Here is a 20,963-nt window from a genome sequence, read left to right on the forward strand (position 1 = left end):
AGCACACATTAAATAATTCGTCGTCAAAAAATCATGAAGAGGGGCATGCTTGTAAACAATGTACAGTAATAATGAAACACACTCCACTTGCATGCTGCTATCATTTTCGTACTATTTTTGACAGAAATTTATCAGTTCCTATATACATAATAATAATAATTGTTCATAGAAAAAAGATCAATCGAATGTTATTTGTACATTTTCATGTAAACAACGTTGACTGGTATCAAGCGGAGTGTGGTGAAATTTTTAAATCCAAAATGAAATGGAGAAATGTTCTCTCAACGTGTTGTATCTACGAAATAGCATTTTTTTTTTATTGTCACTGCGCCGTTTAAATCTTTTCTTCTTCATGTATGAATATTACCATACTGTACATGTTTCTATGTGCGTGCATGCTGTGTGTGTGTGCATGTATTTTACAAATTGCGCACGCACACAGCGAAATGTAGATTGACGAATGCATTAAAAATTGAAAAATACTAATTTAAAATGAGAGAACGTAAAGAATGATGAAAAAACAGTTAATTAATAATCCGTGTACGCAATGAAAGTAACCGTTAATAACAGAGATATATATATATATATATATATATATATATTTCTTTTAGGATAATTTTATTGCCATTTAACGAAATTATCATTGCTCGCACATGGCAAGAGGCATTTAATTTTAGTCCTTCATAAATGGCAAAACGGCGCTATTGTATTATTTCGCCCAAATTTGATATCTCTCTCTTTCACTCTTCTCTCTCTCTCTCTCTCTCTTTCTCTTTCTCTCTCTCCCCCTCCCTGTTCATATACGTTAAGTTTATCATAATCTAGTTTAGTTTTATAGAAAAAATATATTAAATAATTACTATTTAAATAAGCAAATTAACTTGAGATATAATAATAAATTGTCAAGACAAAAATGACAAATAATATATTGCGCTAGCTTCTCTTTTGCATTATATTATTACTATATAAATACATACTAATTTTGGGGATATTGGAGTATCTGGAAAAAGAACAAAGTTGCTCGATCATTTACTATTATGTATCGGTCAGTTTTTTTCTGTATCGTTCAGACTTTTATTTTTTTTCTACAAAAGAAATTCTCTAGAAACAAACGAGTATTTTCGTTTATCATTTTAACTGGATCCTACAATCAATTTTTGTTGTATCAAATGCCACGAAAGAAAAAACCTATATTATGATAAATATATTTTTTTTTTGGTCATGTGTAGAAGGAAACCTAATGGTTGCTGAATATTTTAATATGGTTGAGATATGACAATAAAATTTGCCAAAGTGCACAGAACCGATGTCTCTCTCTTTCTCTCTCTCTTTCTTTCTCTCTTTCTCTCTCTTTCTTATTTAATAGAATACGAGAAATTAAACATTTCGCATCTTATATCATATGTTTTAAAACAATATTTTTTACATCAGGTACACACACACATTAACAACATCGACTAACATACGATTATAGATGATTATTCTTTGTATATGCACAAAGAAAGTGTGTATACATAACACGGTAATATTACATAACATTTCTGCTTGAAAAAAAATGTAACGACACTGAGATATGAGTGTTCTGTAGAATTAAATAAAAAAAAAAGAAAAAGAAAAGGAAATACAATCTCATTTGTAACTAAACAATAAACGTGTTCATCTCTTATTTAACTTGTGATATAATCTCAATTATAAACCATCAATTTATCTTCTCGTCTCTTTGAATTAATTTAATTTGAATTATTATTTTTTTAAAAGAATTTATAATGAAATAGATATTTTTTAATTATATGTATTGTTTCATAAATAAGACAAAAAATAGGAACATATATTACACTCGAATAGTAAACTTACGTTTATAATTGTTATTGTGCTTTCGTAATACGATATTTATTTATAAGATTATGAATAACGTAGCTATATTCTTGAATTATTTTCAATAATTTAAACGCATTGTAAATTAAACGATTATCAATTCTCATGATAAATAAACAATCTTCAAAGTATCAGTAGACGATACATTATAAATAGATTTATTCTAAGGAATTTAACATCAATAACTGCTTTAACACTTTAGTTTGACTGGTCTCTCTAATTTCACCAGCTAGAAACATCTCATCTACCACCGTATACACCTGCAAATATAATACATCATTGATAAAACTTAAGAAAGAGAAAGAAAAAGTATTCTAAAAATTTACTATTATCAAAAATTAGATAAGCAACAATTGTTACCTTGTAAAAGTTAAACACCAAATCCAATTCGCATACATTGTGAAAATATTCATTTAAGACTTCTACAAAATTGTGAATTGCTTCCAAGTAACAAAGATTATTATCATTTACGTCCACACAAATGCAAAAATATAAACCTGCATATCGTCTATAGACAATCTTAAAATTGCGGAACTAAAACATATATTTGATTTATTTAAAGATCAATGGAAAGAAAAATTAATTTATTATTATAGTAAGGCACATTACAAATGTATCATTTGTTAACTTACTTCTACAAAATTAGTATGTTTGGCATCTCTAACAGTAACTACTGCATGAACTTCTTCAATCAATTTTTGTTTCTCATCGTCATCGAAATTCATATACCACTTAGCAAGTCTAGTTTTACCAGCTCTATTTTGAATTAAAATAAAACGAATCTGGAATAAATCATTGAATATTTTAAATATAATTTATTGCTGTTTGTGACTTACCTATATAAATAAAATTGATAATTTACAATATAATTAAGCCACTTCGATGACCCTTATGCAATTGAAGTTATCTTCTTTTCTTTCAATTTTTCAATGATTATTACAATAAGGTAATAGTGGAAAAAATCGATTTTTTAAATATGAGTTAGTTGAATAACCCAAAGTGACATTTGTAAAAATGTCACATATAAATATATGTTAAAACTAATCACAGATACAATGTGTAGAATTACTTTTTTGATGTTCAGTTATTATATTTAAATATGAACGAGAAATATGTCAAATAAGGTTATAGGCATGACAAAAAATAATTCAAAAGATCTAATATCTATTCACTCCAATACTTGCCATGATTCTAGAGTATGTAATTACTTCAAAATATTTTATTATAATAATTTAATACGTAAATTTAATCCTATTCACTTGGAATGTTTAATTACTACGGATGACATTTGTCGAATATCCACCCTCTGTGGCTATCTTGTTTCGCGGCCATAGACAGTATCGATATATATCGAAAATTGAACTTATCAAACGTAACAATTGTAATTTATCGAATATTCCATCGTAATCATTATCGATATCTATTTATAATCGTTAGATCAATAGAAACTATTGTAATTTATAACCTATAATCGAATCATGTTTTTGAAAATAATACCAAAAAATATTTCTTCCTATTTTCAATGTTTTATTGCAATTAGTTAAAAGAGAAATCATCTCGTTTCAGTATTGGTTATTCGCTTAAATTGTCTTAGATAGATTCTACATTTGAATAATCAACAAAGAGATACAAAAGAAAAGAAATCTTTATTAATAGTACTTATTTTTAATGACGATACGTATTTGTATTTCTCACTTATATATATTGTTATTATTTAGAATGTTTTCTTCACATAGATGGCAGATTTGCGTAGGAAAGTTAGAACTCGAGGCGTAGTCGTTCCGCTTACTTTCGTCCTTTTTCCTTGATCATATTATGATTATCATGTAACGTCATGTTAGGATATATTAGGTTAGATTAGCTTAGAACTATATTTTCTAAGCTGTCATTGTCTTCGATATTTTTATTAATTTACATTAATATTACGTGAGCATTTATTATGAATAAAGATATGTGAGACCAACAACAAAAATATGATGAAGATTAGCATATCCTCTTTGTTAGAAAGTAAGTAGAAAAGTATCATTTGTATTTTATTAACATCTTTGCATATTGCGTTTTTAATATTTTACATTAATATTTATGAATATTGATTTTATGTTATTTTATACATATATATACATTTTGATAGCAAACTATAAATATATCATATTTTTTCAAGAAACAACAGAGATATAGGTATAATATGTTCCATATTTTAAGTTCTAACTTTTTACTGATTAAACGTTTCCATGTCATTTTATCAAATTCATTTATATGTATATTTATTTGCAAAATAATTTATATATGTGTATATATATATATAAAATACATTAAAAATTTTATAAGATTATTAAAAAATGAAAATATATATTATATTTATAAACAAATATAATTTGATCTTAGGTTATGATAAGGAAGGAAGATTTTAATTATGGATATATATGATAAATACATTGAGCATGGATATAATAGATATAGAACATGTTGAAACCTGTGTGCATTCATCTAAACATCCGACGTCTATACATTGTAACTGTATCAGTTCAAATTCTGTATGCTACGTTACAATTACCATTGCAACTTTAGCTCTTCTAGGAGCTATAGTTTTCATATGTAGAGATTACATCAAGGTGTTACTCTTCTGGATAGAAAACCAGAATATTTGGATTATCACGGTCATATTTGTTGCACTGTTCACTGTGGTTTCCTTTCCTATCGTAATTGGATATCTCTTCCTTATTGTTGCCAGTGGTTATCTTTTTGGTATTGTGCGAGGCATAATGATGGTTGTTCTTTCCGCAAATTTGGGTATTGCTATAGCACATGTTACTTTGGGTGCTTTCTCTTCTAAACTGCCAATTGGAGCACTGTTACAAAGTGATACTGCAAGAGCTATACTTAGAGTCATTTCAGGACCACAAGCTTTTAAAGTTGTTCTCTTCGCAAGATTAACGCCGATACCTTTTGGCCTACAAAATACAATCTTTGCTGTATGTATTATAGCAACGTATATATTTTTCCTATGTCGTACATATATGTAATATTTAAATATGTTTATTACATGATACAGGTTAGCAACATAACTGGAATTCGCTATCATGTAGCAAGTGCATTGGGTTTATTACCAGCCCAACTCATTAATGTTTATTTAGGTAGCAGTTTAAGATCAATGCAAGATGTACTAGAAGATAGGTCAACAGCAGCGACCGGCTATATTGTTTTCTGTTTCCAGGTAATTTACTTTTCAGAATTAATTTGTCAACTAAATTAATAGATTACACAGTCTCTCTCTCTCTCTCTCTTCACGAAAATATAAGAGAATTAATAAATATAATAAGAATAATAATTTAGCCTTTCGTTATAGATATTAGTAGGAGTATCTCTTATGGTATATGTTGTACAAAAAGCACGCAGAGAACTACAGTTGGCCTTATTGGAAGCTGATCTTGCATCAATGACTGATACACCTCACTATTTGTTAGATATTATGCCAGATTCTAAAATGACTTTAACAAATTTCATTGCTTGATAGCTCCATTATATCCATGATCATTATTAATACTATACGATTAGTATATTTTCATGATTAAAAGAGGATATGTTAATTCTTTTCACTCTATAATCTTGCTAAGAATAAGTGCACTATATAATACTTATATTAGTGTATAGAGTATAAGGAGTTAATATTTTTTCTATGAGAATAGAAGAATTATCTATATATGCGTTAACTTGTTTTTTTAACTACTTTATTATCTATTATGTTCAGAAAGCATTTCTAATGATTTATATATATATACAAATAATAAGCTTCCAAAAGTGTATAAATTAGTTCTAACATCCAAATTGATATTGTTATTATTTATTTTTCTATTTAACTTTTAAAGACTATTGCATAATGTAATATTGTAATTATTTATCTAATAACTAATACTTTAGACATTATTTTTTTGAAACTCCGAGTATACATCATTGTTACGTCGCCTTAGCTCGATTAGTTCGTATTACATAGAAAAAGTCTCTACAATCTAAAAAAATGTAATTCTTTATGAAAGAAACATATATTTTGTATATTATATGTTTATAATATATTTCCTTTAATTATTGATTATGTATTTCATACATATAAGATGATATTAGCATTCTCAATAGTTCTTTAAAGTTTATTACGATAATAATGTTAATGAAAATATTATTAAATAATCCAAAGAGTGTCGCATACAGCAGTTTTGAAGTATTTTTGAAGATGCATCAAATTAAACAGATTATTTGTATTTTTAGAGTAATGATACAACTTTTATCGTTAATAATATTAACGTTACAACAGAAATGATTCTAAAGAAGTATTGCATTTTTTAAATAATATATACATATGTGTATCTCAATTTCTTATCACGGAAACCAAGATTTATTCAAAAATATATTTGAAACAATTCTTGTGCCAAATTGTATATTATTTTTCAATATTTTGAAATATTCTTAATGAGTGTCGTATAATTAAATTTATAATTTATATTAATGCATTTATAATATTATTTATTTATCTATATATTATGTATATGAATAATTTCATATAGAACTTGATATAACGTAAAAGATCGTATATGAAATTAATTGATGTTATTCATAAATAAATAATGTAAAAATTTTGTATTTAGGTCATATAAAGTTTAATGTTGAAAATATTTATTTGATTTGATTTATAACTATATATTCGTTTTTATTAATTGCCGTTATATACACGTAATTCTCCATTTACACTGCAGATTGATACCCCTGATAATTAATATTTAACTTCATAAGTTATTACGGTCTACATTATCATATATTTCTTCTATTTCATCTATTCTTAATAGTTTCTGTTGAGCTGATTGAACTACTTGTAGATCTTCGTCACTTAACTTTATACTAAATAATGGAATTAATTCTTCCTTCGTATCAATGATACTGTAATCAAGATTTTTCAATTGGTTTGTTATTTTTACCAAAAGTTGTGGATCACATTTGAACTGTAACAGAAAAGAAAAAAATATTTTAAAAAGAGATAGTCATATTAAAGTAAACAATAATAGTTTCAAAAGTATAAGATAAATTACACAACCTTATAATATTTATTCTCATCTTCCTCTATCTCTTCAATGTCTACAGCTCCAACATTTATTGCATTTTCCATTGCTGTTTCCAATGTAGATTTTGCCTCGGTTATTATAATGCCATTATGGTCGAAAATACCGTTTATCGCACCTTGTAAAGTCTTAGCGCTATTTAAATAATACATATATATTAATTTTAATAATTAAAAGGTGCATATTTTAATCTTCGTTCAGCTATCTTACTTGATTTTTCTTAGTACGGTATTAATATGCATTTTTGTCTCTGTTATATTATCTGTCACAATTTTTAAAACCATGATACAATTTTTTGGTCCTTGAATTTGAAGCATAGTAGACTGAGTCTTCTCTTTAGAAGCATCTATTTTATCTAGGATATTATTTATCGTTGACATAGGCATGTTTGATTTCTTACATTGTTCTATGACACGTGCTAATTTTAGATTTATTGTTGGTTTTCTACTGCCACCACCCTCTACAAATTAAATTATTAAATTAATAACATTTAACTTTTCTATATTTCTCTCTCTCTCAATTAATAAAAAATATAATTTATATTTAATCTTTCAATATGTAGCCATGACTATAAGATACAGAAATACTTGTTAAATATAATTTACTTGAAACATTAAATAATCTCTACGTTTTTTAAGGTTATCTTATATTATTTTAATAAATAAGTAAATAAGTAAAAACAAAATAATATAAAAATATGTAATAAATACCAAAAACAGCGTCTCTTATCTTTCTTCTTAATTGCATAAATAATATAGATTTTGCTTGATCGGTTTCTGCTTTTATATGTTTTATATTCTGCCATTTGCTATGACCTGCTGATCTTTTACTTGTTTCGAAAAATTTATAAATATTTCGATTAAAAATATAAGTACGTAAATTTCGATTCATTTTATTTAATATTGTAAGTCCATAAAAATTGTTTTTAATTGTTTATTATTGAAATAGCAGCTGTCACAGACAACACTTTTGATTACTATTTACTCTCTCTATGATAAACCTGAACGTAGCCAAGAAAAAAGATTTGAAGGCCAGAATTTTGAATTTTCCCGCGTAAAATATATTACCTATGCTATGCTTCACAGTAGTCTAGTCAAGAATCGTAAGCGGTACGCACGTGTATTTTGTTTATGTATAAAAAATTATTAGATTTCTTGTAATATATTCGAATCGTACAATAAATAAACATGAAGAAATCTATTTTGTCAAATTGTGAGCGAAATTTTATAAATACGGCCATACAAGAAAAAACGGTATATTCTTTTAATGATATTACAATATTTAGTATCTTTTATAACCAAATATTAGTTTTAATAAAATGTATAATTTCATAATTGTATAAATAGAAAAAGTATTACACAGATGTATTAGAATCGTTTATTATATTCTTTAGATTGATATTTGTTTAAATTATTTCAGCGATTAGATGGAAGAAATCTTTTCGAAGCACGACCCGTTGACATTTATTTTGGTTCTAATTGGGGTTCTTGTATTGTATCCCTTGGAAAAACAAGGTATGATTTTATCTCATTATGGCATTAATTAGATTTACAATAGTCATAAGTATATAATATTTACATTTTAATTTTAGAGTGGTTGCACAAGTATCATGCGATATCCAACAACCTAAAGCATCTCGACCGAATGAAGGAACAATTCATATTAATGTCGAGTTGAATCCAATAGCAGCACAGCATTTAGAAAGTAATCGTCAATCCGAAGCTGCTATTCTAATAAACAGACAATTAGAAAAATGTATAAAAGATTCCAGATGCATAGATTTGGAATCTTTATGCATAGTGGCTGACAAAAAAGTTATTATTGTTTCTTTTTTACATTTTCTTATATAAATTTTATTTCTTAAGATAGCGGTTTTAAAAATTTAAGATAAATCTCTTCAGCAGATTGCAAAATCTGTATAAAAATGAAGAATTAAAAAAAAGATTTGATATCGGGAAAAAATGACTGAACGATACTATTAATATAAGGAATTAATACAAATTTTTTTACGCACAGGTATGGAATTTAAGACTTGACATTAACGTTTTAAATCATGATGGAAATTTGATTGATTGCGCATCTATTGCTGCCCTTGCAGCACTTATGCATTTTCATAGACCAGATGTAACATCAACTGGAACCAACATTATTATTCATCCGTTTAATGAAAAGGATCCTTTACCGCTGACATTGTTTTTCTTACCTGTTTGCGTCTCGTTTATAACATTTGAAAGGTTAGCACTGTTATTTATTATATATTTTCAACTGTTTAAATATTTTAATATTTATTAGTATAATTTTTGATACTGTTATTCAATGTATATAAATTTTTATTTTGTTTTTATAGTGGAGTTACTGTCATGGATCCCACTTATATGGAAGAAAGAGTCGGCGTAGCACAATTAACTCTTGGTGTAAATTCGTATACAGAACTTTGCAGTTTACATTTTGATTACCTAACTAAAACATTAACTGTTGAAGATGTTATATCCATAGCTTCAAGTTACGCAGCAAAACATGCAACTCAGTTAATACAGCAAATAAAAGAAGTAGTTACCAAAGATATCAGTTTAAGGTATATTGATTAAAATAATATAATAATTATAATAATTTATTTTTGAATATTATTTTATATTTTGTAGATTTAGTAAAGACAGTACTTACAGTTGTCATATCAAAGAATTTATAGTTTCGAGCAAAATAACTAGTATGTATAACGATAATATCAGTATTAAATTGAATAACTGGAAGATTTCCGAGGAATCTAAAAATGGTAAGAAAACTTATAAATAAACTAATATATACATTAATAAAATGATATAAAATAATTTCAGAGGTTCATGAAAATAATGACAATGAAGAATGCAGTCATATTGTGAAAGTAGGTGAAGGTTTTGCAGAGTTGATCCCAGATGAGGTATTTTTATTTAATAAACAATCAACAACGTATAGTAAAATATTTATAATAATATTTTAATAATAATGTTTAGACAAAGGTAATAGGAGATGGTGGTCATAATTCGTGGTGTGTATCTTCGGAAGAAGAAGCGAGTGATGTTGAAATTATATCTGTAGAAAAACCTTCAAACATTGAAACTTATAAAGCAGGTAAGTTAGAATGTTCTTTTTTTAGTTCAATTAAACTGTTCATTTTATATAATAGAAATAATGTTTATTGTTATATATTTTAGAATCAGGTGATGATAGCGAAGAGGAAGTTGTAGAAATAATTGATAGTATAGATCTTGTGTAATATACATAGTAAAAATATAAGTTCTGTACAAAAAATTCAGGTATCTTACAATAATTTAACATTCTAAAACTTAATATCATTAAAAGTAATGATGTTATTAAACATATAGGCGATAGTAAGGAATGATGAATTGTATATTATTCGAAATATAAAAGTGAGTTACAAGAAGCATAGAAAATTAGAAAGGCGTATTTACATTAAATTTTATAAATTTTGAGTTTCTTACGTTGCATATTAACTTTGTTAATAATTAATAAATAAATAATATACATATATATATATACATATGCATAACTATTAACTAATTCTAAAAAAAAAGTAGAATGTGTACAAAGATCGGAGAATTTATTTTTAAAAAGAAATCAAATATGCAGGTCGTGTAAGAAAAATAAAAGAGAAAAACAAATACTTTTTCCAAAGACAATTTTATACATAGTATACACAACTCTTATAAAATACTTATTAACAAGTGAAAACTCACACATGTACGCTTTTCTTCTTTACTAATATTACAATAATGATTGATCGTGAATATTTCTCCTTAGCTACGTCGTATCGTTGCTTAAACCGTTCTTTTGATCCAATTTATTAGCATTGGTTTTAACTGTGAAGATGAAAATACTTAAGGCATCTTTTTCATTTACAGGGATAGTCTTAAAATGTTTCATAATTGTCTATAATGGAAAAAGAATAAATTAATTAATAATGGAGGATATGATTCATGATACAATTAATGATTTTGTAAATACTTACATCAGCTAATTGAGCTTTGTTTAGGCCTGGTCTAGTAGAAATTTTGTAGTGCCGTTTATAGCGCCTTAAAGTACTAACTTGTAATTGGAATAAATCCACTTCTGGAAGATCATTATCAGTTTCGCCTGAATCTTCTTCCGAGTCTTTTCTTCTACGTTGTTGCTGTTGTTTAGATCTTGCACATTGTATAACTTGTTTGTGATAATCACAAATATATATGTGACGTGCCTACATAAGAAATATAACACACTATTATACAGATAACATAACTATATATACAGAACTTTTTAAAAAATTATTTTTACTACTACTTTTATCAATTGGTATTTATATAATACATACCATAATAATAAAAAAATGCTTTGTTCAATTGTAATATTATAAATCGTATATGTAATATACAGAGTGATTTAAATGAAGTGTTACAAACTGTTGAGAAAACATTTTGTAACGTTTTATTTGAATTATCCTATATATAAATCAGAACTGAGTTTATCACATGACTTTAATATAGATAATTTAAAAATTCTAGCGGTAAATAAAGGTTTGTTCGCATCTCATGTATTTTCTGTTTCATAGTGTTTTGATTAAAAGCACGTGGACAAAAAGTGCAACGCATTTATTTATTTTCTTTGTTTGAGGGTGCAAAAAAATGTGATTAAGAAAATAATTCAAACTTAATACATCAAGCTGATTAGATATTATTGTTCCTTAAAATCGGACGATTCTGTCAGAGAGATATGTAAAGCATGAAGATCAATTCTAGTAATAAAATGTGTAATAAGAAATTCTATATAAATGTGAAATATATCTGTAATATAATTTAAATGATATTTATAAAGTATTTTGTTACTTTTTAAAGATCTTTATGCCGAGCACGTAACATTCCTCTCTGTAATTAAATTCAGAAAGTGCATGCGACTCGGACAAACCTTGTGATTTCTGAGCAAAAAGTACCATTTGATCCAAATTAAGTTTGAGGCGTCGTTGGGTTACAGTCTTTTGTATTCTTTTGCTGTAAGAAGCATTGCCAGCTGGACGAGAACATCGTTCACCTTCGTCAACGAGACAACAAATTTGATCCGTTGCACCCCGAGAATCTTCTTCGCCTGTGCTAAATCCGTTCATATTTGATTTTCGATACGATTACGTTATGCATAAGATTAATTTTACGATATTATCTTCTTGTATATAATGGGAATATGATCAATAAGGCGCGCTAACGAAGAAAGAGACACATATAATTTTGATTCTTTCTTTCGTTTATAAAAAACATTCTTCTTTATTCCAAATGAATTCTGTTTAAGTTTAATCTTAATACAAATCACACGTGTGCAAGTTAAAGTTTAAATCAATAATTTACTATTTGCTTTCTACGTAGAGATAATTTTTTGTATCGTATTGTTACGAGTTTAAATCCCGATTGATTTAAAAAACAATATTGCCTAGATTTGTAGACACTCTCCTCAATCGAGTTAAAAATTTAACGAACTTTGTACGAACCAAAAAATTAATCGAATTACAATTTCACTTGTAATTGACCGATGTTACGAGACAACCACTTCGACTGCTCTTCGTAACAGAATGTCCGATTATACGTGACAACAAATTTTCTTTCTTCCTTGGCATATTAAGTCTAGATATACTTAAAGACAAGATAGAAAGTGTAATAACTTTTGAAACAACGTAGGAACTTGTTAACTATACTGGACAACAAATCATAGGGTTATTTATGTATATTATATTTGTAACAAGCGTTAGGAATAAATTTGTTTATTAGGTTGGCCAACCTTCTCCATGAAGTCAGTTGCTCACTTCAAAAGGAATCCGACAAAAGATGGACTCCTGAAGAATTTTTATATGCATCGGTTGTTCGACTTCGGATTTTCCTAATTAAATTTTATTCTAACCGTTTAGAAATTATACGTTTTTATGATCAAGTTCGAAGTGTAAACGATGATTGTGCAGGAGCCAGTGCAGGTAAACACAGCAGATATCCCTGGAGAACTATAGATGACGTATAATTTGTAGACGGGGTATACATTCACACTTATTGATATTGACGTCTCGAAATTAAGGCCATTCTATTGCGAATTTACATTGATAGAGAAATGCTGATTTCTGCGAATTATGAAGTAATTTCTAAACATTATTTTTTTCTTCCTTTCTTTCTTTCCTTCTATTTTTATTTACGATCAACTTAACAACGAACTTTAACACTTTTAACATTTATCATCTTATATTGTGTTGCTTAGTGAACACAAATTTTTACTCTAATTATGTTCATTTAAATTATGAATGACTAAAAATAGTCATTGCAATTCGTTACGCGCTCTTGAGAATTTTTTTTCGTTAAAATACATTATACCAAGGCAAACCGTTGAAAGATCAATTAAATATTTTTTTTACGCACGTTAATTGAGAAGTGTTTATGATTGTGTTTATATATTACTACTGTCTAATAATAAGTATAATTTGATAACACTCATTAATGTTTTTTTTATTGTTGTTATTACAGGCAGCCATATGGCACTGTTTAAATCATTATGCTTATCCAGATGCAATATTTTTGGCAGAAAGATTATGCGCAGAAGGTATTACATACATGTGTACATGATGTTTTAATATCCAAAATTGACTTTTTATCCAGGTGATATATGATTAATGTTCTTTTTCACAGTGGATACAGAAGAAACATTATTTCTTTTGGCAACTTGTTATTATCGTTCAGGAAGGATTAGGCAGGCTCATGCTTTACTCTCCAAAAAATCACCTAGTACCGCACAATGTAGGTTTCTTTTGGCTAAGTGTTGTTACGATTTGGAAAAGTAAGTAAAAAGATATACAATTGTAAGATTTTGTTTCTACTAATCTTTAGGTATTAATATTAATTCGATACCTTTAGGTTTGCGGAAGCGGAAGCGGCAATAATTGGTGGATATTATAAGCAGTTAAAAAGTTTAGAGGAGATTACTGCTCAGTTTGGTGAACAAGCATGTTTTTCACTTCAGATAATAGCAAAAATTTATTATAAAATGATGCGCACCGCTAAAGGCAATGAAGCACACAAATTGGCTTTAAAAATGAATCCATTTCTGTGGCATTCTTTCGAAGAATTATGCAATGTAGGGGAAAAAGTGGATCCAGCAAAAATCTTCAGTTTGGATAAATTAGATAATTTTGCTATGTGTCATGGTGTAACACCAATTTTAAGTTATATTCCGGAACCGGATTTTATTGTACCTGTTAACAATTCAAATAGCGCTCCTACATCTAATGGCACTAACAGGTAAATATATAACATTATTTTTCATTTTATTTTATTTGTATTATTGTGGTAATAATGAATTACAGTACTCCTGTGCAAACTACAACCACAACGATCATAACCAACGTAGCACCTAACGTACGGTTGTACTCGTCCATCGAAGAAAACCCACAAAATATACCTACACACTATATTCATCCTTCTTCAATATCACCTCGTGCTAAGCATCCTCGATATCGGAGTATGTTCAGTAATTCTATGAGTCCTCTTACACCTAGTTTTGGTATCTTACCATTGGAAAGTAATACACCAGAACCTACCGTTTTACCTTCTCATACGACTCTTACAGAAGCAAATGACCAAAAAAGTTTGGCAAAGTGCGTTAGCAGTTTCAGGGCTCATGTAGGGGTAAGAGATGATATGTAATTGTAGATTTTCTCCACATTGTACACTCAAATGAACTTTATATATTTTTTAGCAATTTATTTCAAGGAAGGAAACACCTTTGCAACAAGGTAAACCAGTGTTTTCTCAATCCGGTAATGCGAGTAATACTGCTAATATAGTCACAGTAACGCCAAGTACTCCTACACCTACACCACCTACTCTTCAGGGTACAAATGTTAGACGATCGTCGAGATTATTTAGTCACAGCTATTCGGTTAAAGTATGTATCGTTCGAATTATATGTATTGCTTATTTTAATAATGATTTCATTATTAGTAATATTTAATGTATCTTCGTCATAGGAAAATAACAAGTCACCTAATAGAAATAAATTCGCAACCCCTAAGTCACCATCTAGGAAAGCAAAAGCAAGACTTTCCAAAACTAATTTAAATAAAACTAATTTTAATGATTTAAATGAGAGAAATCGGAATGAAAAAGAGAAGAATGAAACGATTACATCAGAAAAGGCTGTGGCAAATGTAAATGCATTGAATAACCAAAGTAGCATTGCTCATTGCGCTGTGACATTACAAAAACAATGTGCTGGTAAATTATAAATACTTCAAATATTTTATTTTGAGAATAAAGAAAGTGTGAAAGGGATTTATATATATGCGAATATGTATTTAATTATTTACAGAAGGTTTAATGTCTTTGTTAAAAGAACTTGGCATGGCATATCAACATTTAAGTCAGTATAATTGTGCACAAGCTATTGAAATCCTTAGTGTTCTTCCAACGCAACATTATAATACTGGATGGGTACTATCTATGCTAGCACGTGCTCATTTTGAGATGATGGATTACAAGAAATCAGCTGGGTAAGTGATACCATATCACATTTGTTATTATACAATAGTATCATATCAAAAAGTTCTAAGTTTAATTTTGTTTTAAATTCACAGTTATTTTGCCGAAGTCAGACAATTAGAACCACAGAGGACTGAATTAATGGAAATATATAGTACAGTGCTTTGGCATATGCATGCAGAAGTACAACTATCTACGTTGGCTCAAGAACTTGTTTCCGAAGATCGTAATTCGCCAGCTGCATGGTGTGCTACTGGTAATCTTTTCTCTGCTCAAACTGAACACGAAACAGCGATCAAGTTCTTTCAAAGAGCTATACAGGTATACAATTCAATTATTACCATGGGAAGTCATACTCTATAATAATCAATTTATTACAAAATATAATACCTTTTTTACGATATTTTTTAGGTAGATCCTAATTTTCCGTATGCATATACACTCCTTGGTCATGAATATGTTATGACCGAGGAATTGGATAAAGCAATTACAGCATTTCGTAATGCAATTAGACTTGATTCTAGACATTATAATGCCTGGTAAATTATTCTCTCTATAAATGTTATATTTTATAATTCCATACTTTCGTAAGATAATGTATTTTCAATATTAATTTGTATTTAAGGTTTGGGTTGGGAACAATATTTTCTAAACAAGAACAATATAGCTTAGCGGAATTACATTTTAAACGAGCTTTGCAAATAAATCCACAGAATTCGGCAATTATGTGCCATATAGGCGTTGTACAACATGCTCTCAAAAAAACTGATCAGGCTTTAAGAACATTAAATACAGCTATTACCAATGATCCCAATAACACTCTTTGCAAATTTCATCGTGCAACGATTAATTTTTCGATTGGTCGGCACGCGGAAGCATTGAGAGAATTCGAAGAATTAAAGAATATCGTGCCCAAAGAATCTCTAGTCTATTATTCGATAGGAAAGGTAAAACATATTATTTATTCGATGTAACATCTATGCTATTCCACATCTCTTTTACTTTATTTTTTTTTTCGTCGTAGGTGCACAAGAAACTAGGAAATACTCATCTTGCACTAATGTACTTTAGTTGGGCTACAGATTTAGATCCAAAAGGTGTAAATAGTCAAATAAAAGAAGCTATATTAAGTCCTGGTCAAGGCGACGAAGATTCTCCAGGAACACAATCAGGCAAGTTATAGATCTTAATCGTTTGCTTCTTTTCATTTCGTTATTAACGAAACATAATCAATTATATTTTTTTCTTCGTTATTCATAGCAGAGGAACAACAAATTCAAAATAATAGTTCTATGGAACATGAAAGTGATACGAACAGAGAAGGAAACGGGGCGATCGTCGATGGAAACGTTCCTCCTGCTGAAGCACCTGCTGATGACAGTGATGATAGTTTATGAAGATGTCGTGTAATGTGGAATGGATTTGTAGAACGAAACTTGGTTTCGCGTTGTTATATATTACCTTCATATTGATTTAATCGAAAGTTTTCCAATTGATTTAGCTTGTTCTGAATCGATGCTTATTGAACTATTATCACATCAATTTGATTTACATAGGATCTGAAACAATCGAGAACTGACTTTTACCATTTTTGTTACCAGCTTTGTAGTATTTTAATCCATTTCTCAGCCTCGTATTATGAGAATCTGTAATGTATTTTTTCTCCCTCTTTCTCTTCTTTTATTTTCCCTTAATAATGAACTAGAACTCCTGTCACGTTCTTTCGTTTATGATGTCAGATCCGATGAATATGAGAAAAGCAAGAATTTATATGAGATAATTAAGGATTGACTTAATCTTTTTCATCGACTTGTATATTACGCGTTTGTCTGTATATTTTTTACTATATCGCGGTTCTTTTTTATATTTGTTCGAACGTTAGATCATTTTCCTTGCGAATCAATCATTATGTAGAGACTGTACTACGTTATAAAACCTAAGCGAATATAGTCGTAAGCATGTCGTACATAGTTAAGTAATATAATTAACTAATTGCGTAAGGAAATAAGAAAAGTCTTGTGTAAATGTAAATTATTATTATTATTATTATTATTATTATTATGGTATATATATATATACCACCCTCTATTATTTTATTATAATTATATTATTATTATCTATATATATATATAAAATTATTATATCGATGATCTAAGAATCGTGAAATCATATTCGGCTAATAAAAAAGTAGCCGTCGGACGAGCGTGCAATCTCGTGGCGAGGTATACCGCGTCGATCAATCGATCTTTTTCCCAAACTATACCGTCGAAAACAATTTGAATTGCGTATGATTATATCAGAAATTCGATAGAATTGTGTATATTAGTGGCGATTCAATTATACACGTATTTGCAATACACACAATTGTGAAGGATGGGGGGCATTTAATCATACGGGGCGAGATCATATTTCGCATAAATAAAACATATATCGATATGTTGTCTTTAAAATATACGACATTCACATTCACATCCACATACACGCATGCACCGCATACAAATAACACAGCCATATACAAAAATATGTTTGTGAAGCATAAATGCATTCATTTGTTTTAAGACGGCAAATAATTGTATGTGTTTGTTGCCTTTACGAGATCCAATTTGAAATAGCTCTTCTAAAGTTACCGTCATTGTACTATGATAGATTTTTCTTCTTTGTTTTTTATTTTTATTTGTCAACGTGAACCGTGAAACTTGTTTAATGCTAATTTTTACCTAGGAGTAAATATATTTGAGATAGTTTTCTCTCGACGTTAAAGAATTAATGACAACAACAAAAAATCTTACATAAACTGCGTACACACATTGGTATTATTAAAATTCCTGTTTAAAACACACCGAGTTTCTCGCGCTGAAGACGTGAATATGTAGTTTGACCGCGTGAAAAGCGATTCTATCTGTACACACGTATATAATATTGAAATTATATGAAACGTTACGTTGGGAGGATAATTATTATGTACCGTGTACACCATGTGACATAGTTGTGCACGTGGACGTAGCATTTTATATTGTACACACATGAGTGAAATGCACGTAACGAAAAATAGATAAATTATCGATTCATATAAGCGTACGTGTATATATAATACAATCATCACGTGTATCTTTCTCTTCCTATTATTTATCCCACCGAAAAACGAAGTTCGTCCACTTTTCTTATTTATTTATTTCTCGTTTTCTTCTATTTTGTATAAATTCTTCGTCAATTGGGAAATTGCCATACAAATGCAAGAGAAATCTTAGGATTTCTTAGCGATTATTACTTTATAATGAAAATCTTGCATAAAAATATAAATAAAGAAGAAGATAATATATTTGTTTATGTTGTCTACTTTAAAGTATAAATTTAAATGCTTATCGTTCATCTCACCTACTAATTTGCTTTCGTATCGTTAAAGATTCAATAATAATAATAATAATAATAATAGTAAGTAAACTTTACGTAAGAGCTTGATAAGCATTCCAGTATTAAAACAGTTGGAATAAAGGAAAGAGATTGTTCGTACGTTTACATTTAAGAGGAAAATACCGACTGCTTCATACGTACTTAATATTTTTTCATATATCGTTTCGTTTCTATAGCATATCGCTGGCCTATTTTATGCAAAGATCAGTATGGCCGACACTGTACAAACCGGTGAGTAGATTTGTTAACTTGAAATGCTTTGCAATATCGTTACAATAAAATTCGTTTAGTACTTGGAAAAGTTAACGTTACCGAACTCGGACGAGTTTTAACACACGAACATGTTGCCGTGGATTTTGCCGATTTTTATACACCACCACCGTCTTCGTTAGAACCTTTTCTAAATAAACCAATGAAGCTTCATAATATGGGATGGGTGAGACAGTATCCGTGAGTTAAAATGTTAAATCGTTCGACATAATTATATTTATAATAGTTGTATATGCTCTTATATATAATTATCAAATATTGTCTTATTTATTTATCAGATATAGTCACATGAATAATATCAAATTCAATGATACCGAAAGTGCTTATGCTGTTTTAGAAGATTTAAAATTATTTCATCAATTTGGCGGTAATACTATTGTAGAGAATAGTAGTCATGGTTTGAAACGCAGTATAGGATTGATGAAAACGCTCATGGAAAAAACTAATGTTAATATTATAGCTGGCACAGGTATCTTTTTAGTCATCTTAATTTTACATACGACATAACGCTTTTCTATCGGCTTATTAACGTTTCCACATTTAAGGATTCTATGTCGCAAAAACACAGGATCAGGCTACTTTGAATTCATCCGTTGAAGATCTGCACGACATTATAATGGCAGAAATGCTTGAAGGTTGCCAGATATTTCCCGATACCAAAGCGGGATTTATTGGAGAAGTTGGAACTTCTTCGCCGATCGAAGGCATGTTAAAATTTAAATTATAATATTTGCAAATACATATAGTATTGGTAAATAAAATTGAATTAATATAGATTTTGAGAAACGTTCGATAAAAGCTACTGCATTAGCTCAATCAGAGTTAGGATGTCCCGTTAGTTTCCATCCGGGAAGAGATTCGAGTATACCCATTGAAATAATGAGAATTTACCAGGAAGCGGGCGGAGATTCGAAAAAGGCTGTGATGTCCCATCTTGATCGTATGTATGATCAACTTTTTCTTTACAATGCAAATCTTCCGTCCGTTTTTTTTTTCAAATTTATATTATCGTTCACGACAAACATTTAGGTACTTTCACCAATAAAGAAGCTTTGTTGGAATTTTCGGACGATACAAATTGTTATTGTCAGTTTGATTTATTCGGTACCGAATGTTCTTTCTATCAATTAAATCCATCCGTCGACATGATATCCGACGCACAACGCGTTAATTACGTTCAACTTTTACGAGACGAAGGAAAGATAAGGAGAGTACTTTTGAGCCATGATATTCACACTAAACATCGTTTGGTACGTTTCATTTTTAAAGTTAGCTTCATTTTATTTTTTATTTTATAATATCTCTTTCTGTTAAGTCGTTTTTTTAATCCAGCTTAATTATGGAGGTCACGGTTATGCTCATCTGTTTAATAACGTGCTGCCGAAATTTCGAATAAGGGGATTTTCCGAAGAGGAAATAGATACATTAACTATTACCAATCCGAAAGATTGGCTTTCTTTTTAGATTCTTTGTTGTTTAAATATAAATATACTACGCTCGTTAACTTCATATTTTATTCGATTGATCAACATTTAATAACAATATGATTGAATAAATTAAGATTACCTGAATTGCGTTATCTCTATTACATAAATATATCGTATCCCACATAACGTAACGATATACAGAATTTTGTTAGATCCTCTTCTAAACGGATTTTGCTCCAAGCCTGCGATTATTCAATTATTTTCATTTTTTATATATATTATAATTGTACATTTTTTATTTATATTATTTTACTCGAAGCAAGATAAATAGGTTTTTATTG

The 20,963-nt window shown here is 28.7% G+C and overlaps 7 protein-coding genes across 11 annotated transcripts; 4 read left to right on the forward strand and 3 right to left on the reverse strand.

Annotated features, from left to right (window-relative positions):
- Positions 1-1,028: 1,028 nt before the first annotated feature.
- Positions 1,029-3,219, reverse strand: LOC122525058 (AP-2 complex subunit sigma). The gene is made up of 4 exons (XM_043647622.1): positions 3,060-3,219; positions 2,508-2,657; positions 2,236-2,409; positions 1,029-2,135 (listed from the first exon to the last, which is right to left on the reverse strand). Exons 1-4 carry the CDS (start codon positions 3,060-3,062, stop codon positions 2,034-2,036), a joined length of 429 nt encoding a protein of 142 aa, XP_043503557.1. The 5' UTR covers positions 3,063-3,219; the 3' UTR covers positions 1,029-2,033.
- Positions 3,220-3,579: 360 nt separating this feature from the next.
- Positions 3,580-6,300, forward strand: LOC122525055 (transmembrane protein 64). The gene is made up of 4 exons (XM_043647619.1): positions 3,580-3,882; positions 4,261-4,847; positions 4,928-5,089; positions 5,222-6,300. Exons 2-4 carry the CDS (start codon positions 4,299-4,301, stop codon positions 5,384-5,386), a joined length of 876 nt encoding a protein of 291 aa, XP_043503554.1. The 5' UTR covers positions 3,580-3,882; positions 4,261-4,298; the 3' UTR covers positions 5,387-6,300.
- Positions 6,301-6,548: 248 nt separating this feature from the next.
- On the reverse strand, positions 6,549-7,969 carry LOC122525141 (translational activator of cytochrome c oxidase 1). Its single transcript, XM_043647779.1, has 4 exons — positions 7,691-7,969; positions 7,191-7,440; positions 6,956-7,115; positions 6,549-6,863 (listed from the first exon to the last, which is right to left on the reverse strand). Exons 1-4 carry the CDS (start codon positions 7,869-7,871, stop codon positions 6,651-6,653), a joined length of 804 nt encoding a protein of 267 aa, XP_043503714.1. The 5' UTR covers positions 7,872-7,969; the 3' UTR covers positions 6,549-6,650.
- Positions 7,970-8,070: 101 nt separating this feature from the next.
- LOC122525140 (exosome complex component RRP45) lies at positions 8,071-10,411 on the forward strand. Its single transcript, XM_043647777.1, has 9 exons — positions 8,071-8,233; positions 8,400-8,494; positions 8,572-8,794; positions 8,997-9,214; positions 9,328-9,555; positions 9,623-9,753; positions 9,815-9,897; positions 9,971-10,088; positions 10,172-10,411. Exons 1-9 carry the CDS (start codon positions 8,168-8,170, stop codon positions 10,231-10,233), a joined length of 1,224 nt encoding a protein of 407 aa, XP_043503712.1. The 5' UTR covers positions 8,071-8,167; the 3' UTR covers positions 10,234-10,411.
- A 228-nt stretch (positions 10,412-10,639) lies between these two features.
- LOC122525142 (histone deacetylase complex subunit SAP30 homolog) lies at positions 10,640-12,634 on the reverse strand. Its single transcript, XM_043647780.1, has 3 exons — positions 11,944-12,634; positions 10,987-11,214; positions 10,640-10,907 (listed from the first exon to the last, which is right to left on the reverse strand). Exons 1-3 carry the CDS (start codon positions 12,112-12,114, stop codon positions 10,779-10,781), a joined length of 528 nt encoding a protein of 175 aa, XP_043503715.1. The 5' UTR covers positions 12,115-12,634; the 3' UTR covers positions 10,640-10,778.
- A 145-nt stretch (positions 12,635-12,779) lies between these two features.
- Positions 12,780-17,183, forward strand: LOC122525143 (cell division cycle protein 27 homolog). 5 transcript variants are annotated; one of them, XM_043647785.1, is made up of 14 exons: positions 12,780-12,966; positions 13,505-13,580; positions 13,667-13,814; positions 13,892-14,275; positions 14,341-14,495; positions 14,604-14,662; positions 14,733-14,921; positions 15,004-15,250; positions 15,345-15,525; positions 15,610-15,835; positions 15,926-16,053; positions 16,140-16,461; positions 16,539-16,686; positions 16,775-17,183. In XM_043647785.1, exons 1-14 carry the CDS (start codon positions 12,943-12,945, stop codon positions 16,909-16,911), a joined length of 2,424 nt encoding a protein of 807 aa, XP_043503720.1. In that variant the 5' UTR covers positions 12,780-12,942; the 3' UTR covers positions 16,912-17,183. The 5 variants fall into 5 exon arrangements, with proteins under 5 accessions (XP_043503720.1, XP_043503716.1, XP_043503718.1 ...); XM_043647781.1 differs by having other exon boundaries at positions 14,341-14,662; XM_043647783.1 differs by having other exon boundaries at positions 14,341-14,662; positions 16,778-17,183.
- Positions 17,184-17,588: 405 nt separating this feature from the next.
- LOC122525147 (phosphotriesterase-related protein) lies at positions 17,589-20,766 on the forward strand. The gene is made up of 7 exons (XM_043647796.1): positions 17,589-19,156; positions 19,216-19,375; positions 19,474-19,664; positions 19,741-19,899; positions 19,971-20,135; positions 20,225-20,445; positions 20,528-20,766. The coding sequence occupies exons 1-7, from the start codon at positions 19,135-19,137 to the stop codon at positions 20,657-20,659; spliced, it is 1,050 nt and encodes a 349-aa protein (XP_043503731.1). The 5' UTR covers positions 17,589-19,134; the 3' UTR covers positions 20,660-20,766.
- Positions 20,767-20,963: the final 197 nt, after the last annotated feature.

This window comes from Polistes fuscatus, unplaced genomic scaffold (assembly GCF_010416935.1).
Source record: "Polistes fuscatus isolate 324 unplaced genomic scaffold, CU_Pfus_HIC Scaffold8, whole genome shotgun sequence".
NCBI lineage: Eukaryota > Metazoa > Arthropoda > Insecta > Hymenoptera > Vespidae > Polistes > Polistes fuscatus.

Excerpts from the sequence above, each read along its gene's own strand:
- LOC122525143 (XM_043647781.1), top strand. The coding sequence starts at position 12,943 with ATGATTGTGCAGGAGCCAGTGCAG. Across the intron at positions 16,054-16,139 it reads TCTAGACATTATAATGCCTG|GTTTGGGTTGGGAACAATAT; the intron begins GTAAATTATTCT and ends TTTGTATTTAAG. Across the intron at positions 16,687-16,774 it reads TTCTCCAGGAACACAATCAG|CAGAGGAACAACAAATTCAA; the intron begins GCAAGTTATAGA and ends CGTTATTCATAG.
- LOC122525142 (XM_043647780.1), bottom strand. The coding sequence starts at position 12,114 with ATGAACGGATTTAGCACAGGCGAAGAAGATTCTCGGGGTGCAACGGAT. Across the intron at positions 11,215-11,943 it reads AACTTAATTTGGATCAAATG|GCACGTCACATATATATTTG; the intron begins GTACTTTTTGCT and ends TTTCTTATGTAG. Across the intron at positions 10,908-10,986 it reads ACAAAGCTCAATTAGCTGAT|ACAATTATGAAACATTTTAA; the intron begins GTAAGTATTTAC and ends TTTCCATTATAG.
- LOC122525058 (XM_043647622.1), bottom strand. Across the intron at positions 2,410-2,507 it reads AACATACTAATTTTGTAGAA|TTCCGCAATTTTAAGATTGT; the intron begins GTAAGTTAACAA and ends TATATGTTTTAG. Across the intron at positions 2,136-2,235 it reads TGGTGTTTAACTTTTACAAG|GTGTATACGGTGGTAGATGA; the intron begins GTAACAATTGTT and ends TTATATTTGCAG.
- LOC122525140 (XM_043647777.1), top strand. The coding sequence starts at position 8,168 with ATGAAGAAATCTATTTTGTCAAATTGTGAGCGAAATTTTATAAATACG. Across the intron at positions 8,495-8,571 it reads GTATCCCTTGGAAAAACAAG|AGTGGTTGCACAAGTATCAT; the intron begins GTATGATTTTAT and ends TTTTAATTTTAG. Across the intron at positions 9,898-9,970 it reads CAGAGTTGATCCCAGATGAG|ACAAAGGTAATAGGAGATGG; the intron begins GTATTTTTATTT and ends AATAATGTTTAG.
- LOC122525055 (XM_043647619.1), top strand. The coding sequence starts at position 4,299 with ATGATAAATACATTGAGCATGGATATAATAGATATAGAACATGTTGAA. Across the intron at positions 4,848-4,927 it reads TACAAAATACAATCTTTGCT|GTTAGCAACATAACTGGAAT; the intron begins GTATGTATTATA and ends TACATGATACAG. Across the intron at positions 5,090-5,221 it reads ATATTGTTTTCTGTTTCCAG|ATATTAGTAGGAGTATCTCT; the intron begins GTAATTTACTTT and ends CTTTCGTTATAG.
- LOC122525147 (XM_043647796.1), top strand. The coding sequence starts at position 19,135 with ATGGCCGACACTGTACAAACCG. Across the intron at positions 19,900-19,970 it reads AACTTCTTCGCCGATCGAAG|ATTTTGAGAAACGTTCGATA; the intron begins GCATGTTAAAAT and ends GAATTAATATAG. Across the intron at positions 20,446-20,527 it reads TTCACACTAAACATCGTTTG|CTTAATTATGGAGGTCACGG; the intron begins GTACGTTTCATT and ends TTTTTAATCCAG.
- LOC122525141 (XM_043647779.1), bottom strand. The coding sequence starts at position 7,871 with ATGAATCGAAATTTACGTACTTATATTTTTAATCGAAATATTTATAAA. Across the intron at positions 7,441-7,690 it reads GATAAGAGACGCTGTTTTTG|AGGGTGGTGGCAGTAGAAAA; the intron begins GTATTTATTACA and ends TTTAATTTGTAG. Across the intron at positions 7,116-7,190 it reads ACCGTACTAAGAAAAATCAA|CGCTAAGACTTTACAAGGTG; the intron begins GTAAGATAGCTG and ends TTATTTAAATAG.